Here is an 8,725-nt window from a genome sequence, read left to right as displayed (position 1 = left end):
TGAGTTGCGAGCTGTATCGATGGACGGAGGGAGGGTGCTATTTAAGATGGACCGCACGTGAGGTTTTTGCTGGGAGATCGATCGGTGTTCGAGTCCGTACGGGTTACAAGTCGAAGAACTCCGACTCGATCGATGGGATCATCCCTGTGGACAAGAACTCATATATATGCCCGCGCTCCTGGATCGAAACGAAACCCAGACAACAACACAAGACTCGAACTCGATCGATTAGAAGAACCAAGAAGAAAATTAATCGATATCAACGTGAACGGCGCGCTATGGCGGCGGCAGTGCTGGGGCACGCGGCGAGGAGGCTGGGCGGCGGCGTGCTGCGGCAGGAGTCGGCGGCGTCGCGTCTCGTCTCGTCGGCCGTGGAACGGCGGCTCGCCCACACGGAGGTCCAGCATCCTTGCAGCTGCGGGAAATTCGACAAGGACGCCGTCCTGAACGGGATCCAGAAGCAGAAGGAGGAGCTGTACGACGCCATGGCCGCGGCGAGCAAGAAGTACGGCAAGGATACGGACCGCGCCATCCTGCAGAACGACTCGTTGCTCCGCGAACTCTCGAAGCAAGTCAAGCCTCGGTCCGGCGACCCCCAATGGTACGATCCTCGCTCGGCCGATCAAATTAACAAACAATCTCAGAGTTTTCCTTCTTTCTTATCCGTATTTATTTTTTAAGCTCTCTCACTCTCTACGATGTAGGGAACGGGCTGTCAAAGAAAAAACCAATCACGACGTGCTAAAACTGACTGGTGCTCTTTCGCTGTTCACCGGCGGGATTTATCTACAAGTTAAAGCGGGTTTATGGGTGTTAGATCGGCTCAATTAAGGAAGCCAATATCACTATAGCTAGGAAACCCATGTGATCTCGTATCAATGTCTCACATTCTCAAATGGCTGCTGGAGAAACCACGGATATACTACAGATTATGGTCTGTGGACAATGGGTAAAGTACAAGTCAACATGGCTTTCCCTTTATATATAGCAACGTTTTGTAATTTATTCTACTTATTATACTAGCAAAACTGCCCCTGCATCGGGAGAAACAAAATCTCGAAATTCCGGTGAATTATACGTGATGACACTGCTCCTCGGGTCCATCATCGACATCGATAATCACATTTTCTCCTATTTATAAATTGCATTATTAACTCCTAATATAAACTTTGTGGGCAACTCAAACATCGTCGACATACTATGATAAGTAACATTATTAGGGACAGGGTGTTTCTGCACCCAGGTGCATCTGCACCCTTTATTTAAAATGCATATTAAACATATTTACAAATGTTAAGAAAATACAAATAAAAATTCTTTGTGTATACCTTGACATGTTACATGCTCATAAAGTTGTTTCAGCAAAAACCGATATATTTTGTGCCTTGTGCAAAAAAAACAAATTTTTTGTGCTAAAATAGTCTATTTCTCAAATCATTGTTTGTCTTTTTTACACAGGATACAAAAATTGTCAGTTTCATGTGAAACTTTACGCGCAGACATAGAACATATCTCTCTACATGGTAATTTTTTTCCTAAACTTTTTTGGTTTTTGAAATATGTTTTATACATATAGGGTGCATATGCACCCAAGATCAGTTTTGGTTTTCCGCATTATTAGTCCATATAATATGAGATTGTGAGGCTATCACTGCACCGACTTATACGGTAGACTTGTAATGATTGTTGTTGCCAACCTTATGTAACGATGACAAAACAAAGGCTAACAAGGTGTGCAGCTATCCTGCACCACATCGATAGAAAAAAAAACCTGTACCAACCTCTCTTTCTTTGCATGCTGCATTACGTATACAAAATTAACCCCCATTGTAGAAAAAAGAACACAAAAAAGGACGCACACCATTCCGTCAAACACGAAACCGGCGCGGGTAAGGTTCAAGGGGGGAAGGGACCAATACTCGCAACACGAGTTGTTAGCTAGCTACTTTTTAAACTGAAGGCACGAAGCCCTGCTTTAAATTAATAAAGCCGTGCGGCCGATAGATACAAGAATGCTGAGACAGCTTACAACACAACACCCAACTCAAACACACAAAGATGAACTAGAAACGCAGCTTGAGCCGGCGATGACCTCCTCGCATGAGCGCCGAGGACAGCAGCGAAGCAGCACCAGGTAGGCAATGGCATTGAGGGTAGCACACGGTGATCACCACCGTTGTCAACGAAGGAGCAACTTCCTCCTCCATCACCGAAGAGAGTCCCTACCCTCTCGTCCTGGATCGCAGGACGCCGTACCGTCGGCAGATGGAGATGTTCACCCTAGAAACAAGGAGAGTTACCTTCCAGGAGACCAACCGGAGACAACACAGACCACCTCGCGTCCAGGCACACCGGTGCGACGACGAACTTCCGCGAGGACACCCAGGAGAAGGGAAAGCTTGGTAAACAGCCAACGAACTCGAAGACACAACGGAGCCAAGCTACAGCCCCGCCGCCAACAGGACCACACCAACCATAGCAGCGCTCGCCACTACACCACCGGTCCCCAGACGGCACCTCCAAGGAGGGAACGACGCCAATGCGCCGCCGCCGACCAATCCAACGGATTTTGGGCTTTCACCCGGAGCGGGGGTAGGAGGTGTGGGGGGGGGGGGAATGGGACCTCAGTGGCGCCTCACCAGGTCACGGCGCCCCAAAGGCGTCGCCGCCACTGCGTTCAAAGACCGAGGATTTCTCCTGGCCCCAGCCCGCCACACCTACTCCCCAGCCATCAGACACCGACATGAAGCCGACATCGCAGATCTGCGGGGAGGGAGAGAGGCCAGGGGGAAGGAGCAGATCTGACCTTCGGGCTCCGGCGAGCAGACAGCGTCGCCCACCCTTGAGCTGCACCCGTCGTCGCCCCGCCGTCCACACGGACCAGGGCGCCGGTCACCAGCATCCACGAACGCCGCCGGCCGCGCGGACAGCGCCGTCTCACCAACCGAGGCCGCCGCCACGATTCCGGAGCCCCCACCGAGGAAGCCGCCGGGAGGACACCCTCGCCTACGGCCCAGCCGGGGGCGGGCCATCGGAGGAAGGGGCCCGTCGAGCAGCCGCCAAGATCAAGGCGATCCCGGCGCGGAGATCCTCCATCTAGAACCGCGCGGGGGCCAAGGGCTCGGATCCCCGCCGCCCCTTCACCGGCGTCGCGGGCTTAGCCCGCCGGCGTCTCTGGGGGCGACGAGGAGGGCAGGAGGGGGAGGAGGAGACGGAGGCGGCGCGGCTAGGGTTTCGCCCCCTCGGTCGCCTGGAGGGGGCGACCCGAGGAGAGCGAAGCGGTTCCAGGATCCTAGCTGTTAGCTAGCTACTCATATTCACACTGCACAAAATTAAGCTGTTGAAAACAGCAGCGCCATTGAAATCGCCTTATTTACAGTGAAACAGATAGGCGCTCCGGGAGACTCGATCTGTCACAAAGAAGTCATTCCAAGGCGGACAGGGTGTTTCTGCACCCGGGTGCATATGCACCCTTTATTTGAAATACATATTAAATATATTTACAAATGTCAAAAAAATATTAAAAAAAATGCCGCATGTATACCTTGACATGTTACATGCTCACAAAGTTGTCTCAGCAAAAATCAAGATGTTTTGTACCCTGTGCAAAAAAGACAAATTTTTGGTGCTAAAATAGTCTATTTCTCGAGGCATTATTTGTCTTTTTTACACAGGGTATAAAAATTGTCGGTTTTATGTGAAACTTTACGTGCACACATAGAACATGTCCCTCTACATGCTAAATTTTTTTCCTAAATTTTTTATGTTTTTAAAATATGTTTTATACATACCGGGTGCATATGCACCCGGGATCAGTTTTGGTTTTCTGTTCCAAGGCGGCAAACTCATGTTTGTCTTCGTGCCACTTCCTCACGGTGTCGTCCAGCTCCGGAAATCGCTTTATTTATAGTGAAACAGATAGACGCTCTAGGAGACTCACATCTGGTTTGCATTCATAGCCCCTAGGCACTGACATGCGCACTATACTATGCACTAGGACCGGGCTATAGTTTCAAAGAGTCAGCGTACAGAATTATGTTTGAACACATAGATGCATGCATGAGGAGACTTTGGGCCCATCAGCACAGACAACAAGCTAAGGCCCAACCAAAAGCATACCTAGCTAGCTGGAGATAATACTAGTACATCGGTAGCCAGGAAGACCAACTCTTTAGTCCCACCCCCCTAAGTTGAAGAAGTTTTGAGCAATTTATAAGGGGAGCTGTTGTACACATGTAAAATGTTAGTACAATATTCATGACCTAAGACTTAATTTGGCGACGACGCTGATAGCATACTAGCAAATAAAATGCATAATTTTTTATTTATTTTGACAGTTGTGGTCCGTTCGCCTCAGTCTATCCGCGCATCATCAGACTATATTGACGTTTTTATTAGATCTGGAGCAAATAACACATATGTATGCGACTTCAGATATACGTCTAGCAAATAAGTTTACAACCACAAACACTATAGTACCAAACAAGGCCTTACGGGGTGCGATCTGCGAGCCCGTTTTTTGAGCTGCAAAACGTGTTTTTCGTGACCTGCATTCGCGTATACGCAGCGGAGTAGTGATGCTCTTATACAAGTATGTATTGATGACACTTTACTCTTTGCGGATCATTATCTACAAAGGGCCGCAAATCTCAGACTAGTGATTTGCGCTTTTGAGCAATTGATCGGTTTGTTGAATCTTAACCACAAACACTATAGTACCAAACAAGGCTTTATTGTAAAATATAGAACCAAGTCCCTAACCTAGCCGCCGCCTCCTCCTCTCCCGCCTCCCTCCCGGGCGGCGGCGGAGGATCTACCCCGCTCCGAGCAGCCTCCCCCGGACCGCCGCACCTCAGCCGCCGCTGCTGCCGGCCTCGGCCTCGGCCTCGGCCCCGGCCCTGGCCATGGCCCCGGCTCCGGCCCCGGACCGGCCACAGCCCCGACCCCCGCCTCGGCCACGGCGGCGGTGGCGGCGCCCCTTCCGTCGAACGGCGAGGGGGAGGAGAGGGTTTCCACGGTGGCGTCCCATGGGAGGCGATGAGGCGCCGGTGGAGGAAGCCGGGCGGCACGGCTACTTGGCTGGGGCCTGATGCTCTCCGTCGGTAGCCATGGAGAATTCGGTGGAGCGGTGGCGGCCTCCGCCCCCGGTGACGGTTCAACGGTGGTACGCATGATCCACGTCGTCGTCTTCTTCCCTGGTGATCCGGCAGGAGGGACTTGCGTCGTGGGGGCTGCTGGTCTTGCTTTGTTTTTGGTGGCGGTCCTCGGATTTCTCGCAAGCGAAGATGAAGATCTACCGGAGGTCAGTTTGCTTTGATCTGGCTGGAGAGATGAGTTCCGGAAAGCTCTGCTGGCGAATGGAACAGTGCATATTTTGCCTGCAGTTTGCTGGATCGGGTGGTATTCGGTCGCGCGCACCCATGTTTTTATTCCGACCGTTTGGTTCTGGAGGGAGCGCCGCGAAGCTATATTCTGTGTTGACACCAGGTGACTTTTTGGTCCATGGTGAAGTCAGAAGAAGGAATATCATGAATGCCAGATTGGTGGACTGGCTAAAGGAGGTTTGAGTCAACGTGATACTGAGGGATCTGCTTGGCGTTCCGGGCTTGCAGCAGTGGTATGCATGTGGGGGCGGCAGCACAGGAGAAGTTCAGAGTCTTACCTCTCAGGGTGAAAACCCAAGGTCTGGCCTTAACTGGCCTGGCAATGTTCTTGTTGGAGGCATTGTTTTGAGAGTGGGGACTATCTTCAGGGGGAAATCTTAAGACCTATGGTCGGGCAACGACGGCGCTGGTGCACTGTTTCCTTCTTGGAGGCGTCGCTTTTGGAGAGTCTGTACTTCAGGTGTTGTCACGGTGGTGGTTGTATTGCTGTTGCTAGGTCTAGAAGGCTGTAGCGGGACTTTTATTTCTTAGTTTTCTTTACTCTTTTTTGGCTGTGTGCATCCGTATTGCTATTAGGGTGGGGCACTGTTGCAGAGGCTGGATGTAATTGGTATGTTTGTTTTTGTGAGTTGTTGTGCTTTGAGGAAGCTAGCAAACAGAAGCACAATAGTGCTCAGCATGGCTAACGCTGAACCAAACACCAACGGCAGCCAATCTTTCATCTGCACTGTACGCGTCCGTGGCCACAGGGAAATACCAGTCGATGTCGGACGCAGAGTTCTTGGGCGACTCCGTCGATCAAGTTGCCAGGCCAGGGGTACATGGAGATACGGAAAGGGGTTCTTGGACTCGTAACCCATACGGACTCGAACACGATCTCCCAGCAAAAAACTGACGTGCGCGCGGTTCATGTTAAATAGTAGCACCCTCCGTGCAGTCCGTCCATCGATACAGCTCGCAACCCATCACAACGACAACAACCACAAGCGCAGATTCGTATATGCTTCTGTTTCCTGAATCGCAGCCAACCCTCGCCGCCGCTGCAGCCGCCGTCCAGACAGGTCTCCTCCGGCCGATCTCGAGAACGAGACCGCGGCGCACTCTGATCCCGGACGACGATGAAGCTCGTCACGCGAAACCTCGTCCCCAACGGGCCCGGCTCCGTCAAGCTGCTGCCGCAGATTGAGGACGACCTGTGGGACGCGTACAACCTGATCGCCGTCGGCGACACCGTGGAGGCCGTCACGGTTCGGAAGATCGGGGGCCGCGACACGGAGCGCGTGAAGCTAACGCTGGAGATCGCGGTGCAGTCGGTGGAGTACGCCACGGAGGACTCGCTGATGCGCGTGCGCGGCAAGAACCAGACCAAGAACGAGTACGTCCAGATCGGGCAGTACCACACGCTGGAGCTGGAGATCAAGCGGCCCTTCATCCTGCGCAAGGAGGTCTGGGACTGGCCGGCGCTCGACAGGATCCAGCAGTCGTGCGACGAGACGGCCACCAACGCCGACCTGGCGGTGCTCCTCATGCAGGAGGGGCTCGCCCACCTCTTCCTCGTGGGGCGGAGCGTGACGGCCACCAGAGCCCGCATCGAGGTGCCCATCCCCAGGAAGCACGGCTGCGCCATGGCCGCCTACGCCACGGCGCTCAACGACTTCTTCGGCCGCGTCCTCGACGCCTTCCTCAACCACGTCGACTTCGGCCTCGTCCAGTGTGTCGTCATCGCCAGCCCCGGATTCACCAGGGACCAGTTCCGCGACTACATGCTCCTGCAGGCCACACGGCGGGGCGACATGCGCGCCGTCACCGAGAACAAGGCGCGCATCGTGCTCGCCAGGGCGCCCTCCGGGTACCCGCACAGCCTCAAGGACGTTCTCGGCGAGAAGAGCGTCATGGCGCAGATCAAGGACACCAAGGCCGCGCAGGAGGTCCCGGCCATGCAGGAGTTCTACGACATGATCACCAAGGACTCGGACCGGGCCTGCTACGGCCCCAAGCACGTGGAGCTTGCGAATGAGCGCCTCGCCATCAAGACTCTGCTGCTCACGGATACTTGGTTCAGGAGCCCCGACGTTGCCGCCAGACGCAAGTATGTGGACCTCGCCGAGTCCGTCAAGAAGCTCGGCGGCACCGTGCGGGTCTTTTCATCCATGAATGTCTCCGGCCATCAGCTCGAGCAGGTCACGGGAATAGCTGCCGTACTTCGTTTTCCCCTTCCCGATTTGGACCACATCGAGATGTGATGTATTTTCTATTACCATTGTTGTAGGATTATCTATGTCGTCAGAGTGCTTACTTTTTTACACAAAGTTCGCTTACCCAATAAAGTTCTACATTGTCAGGATGCTTATTTTTCACATATCTATGCACATGTGTTCCAAGTATATCGAATCCAGATTTTATGTCTTGTATTATACTATGGGTGCGTCTATGTCTAAGTTGACTGAGATTTTCTTAAGTCTCAGTCACCTACAAAAAAGTGCTTGAGTTGTGTGGATCACTCCGCTTTTATAATCTAGACAATCGTGCACTCTAGAAGTCTCTATTATGGTATTTGTTTCGCAATCATGACAAAACCTCTTTACCAAGATACTCGAGGAAGGAGAAATGAACACCAGCACATAGAAATACACGAAGGCATTTGGTAGCATGCATATGTATGGATCGAAGATTGTGACCATATATTTGTGGATTTCCCTAGATTAAAGAATGATTCAATTGGATGAGATGTTTTCTTAGCAGTTTCTTCAACCAAATTTAAGATTATAAATTTATTATAAAATGTGGTTTTAATAATGCGATGTAAATAAATGTGTGAATTATAAATTTAAATTGCATCTCAGTATATCGCATAGAAAGTTTTATGTGGCTAGTTATGTAAATATAGTAGCCACATAATAGTAAGTTGAAGTAAGTAAAAAAATTTAGTATAAATGGGAACACATGGTTATGTTTACATTGGACAAGACCCAATAATATCCACCGAAGACTAGAGAGCTTTTCATAGAGAACAAGGGGCACATCGTGGTTGCGATCGTGCCTAAAGGTACCCGCATATAGCCGTAACACTACCTTGCGCGAGAAGAATGTGGTGGCAACATAAGGGCCATGCTGAAGACTCGGACCAACCTTGCTACGAAAGTGGTTAATGAGCGTCTTATCCATCAATACTTTGTTGCCGACAAATACTTGGTTCTGGTGCACCGACGTCGCTGCCAACCGAAGTGCATCAACTTGTCTGTATTAGTGAAGAAATGTGGCGGCACGGTGCGCATCTTCTCATCGATGAATGTTTGTGGCAGCCAGCAACTATCGTACTTCGTTTTCCCTACCTGTTTGGA

General features: G+C 51.4%; 1 protein-coding gene across 1 annotated transcript; it reads left to right on the top strand.

The window, feature by feature from the left end:
* The first annotated feature begins 6,502 nt into the window (after window positions 1–6,502).
* Window positions 6,503–7,627, top strand: LOC124706414 (protein PELOTA 1-like). Its single transcript, XM_047238077.1, has one exon. It carries the CDS (start codon window positions 6,503–6,505, stop codon window positions 7,625–7,627), a length of 1,125 nt encoding a protein of 374 aa, XP_047094033.1.
* Window positions 7,628–8,725: the final 1,098 nt, after the last annotated feature.

This window comes from Lolium rigidum, chromosome 4, assembly GCF_022539505.1.
Source record: "Lolium rigidum isolate FL_2022 chromosome 4, APGP_CSIRO_Lrig_0.1, whole genome shotgun sequence".
Taxonomy (NCBI): domain Eukaryota; kingdom Viridiplantae; phylum Streptophyta; class Magnoliopsida; order Poales; family Poaceae; genus Lolium; species Lolium rigidum.
This window is presented reverse-complemented; position numbering and strand designations above follow the sequence as displayed.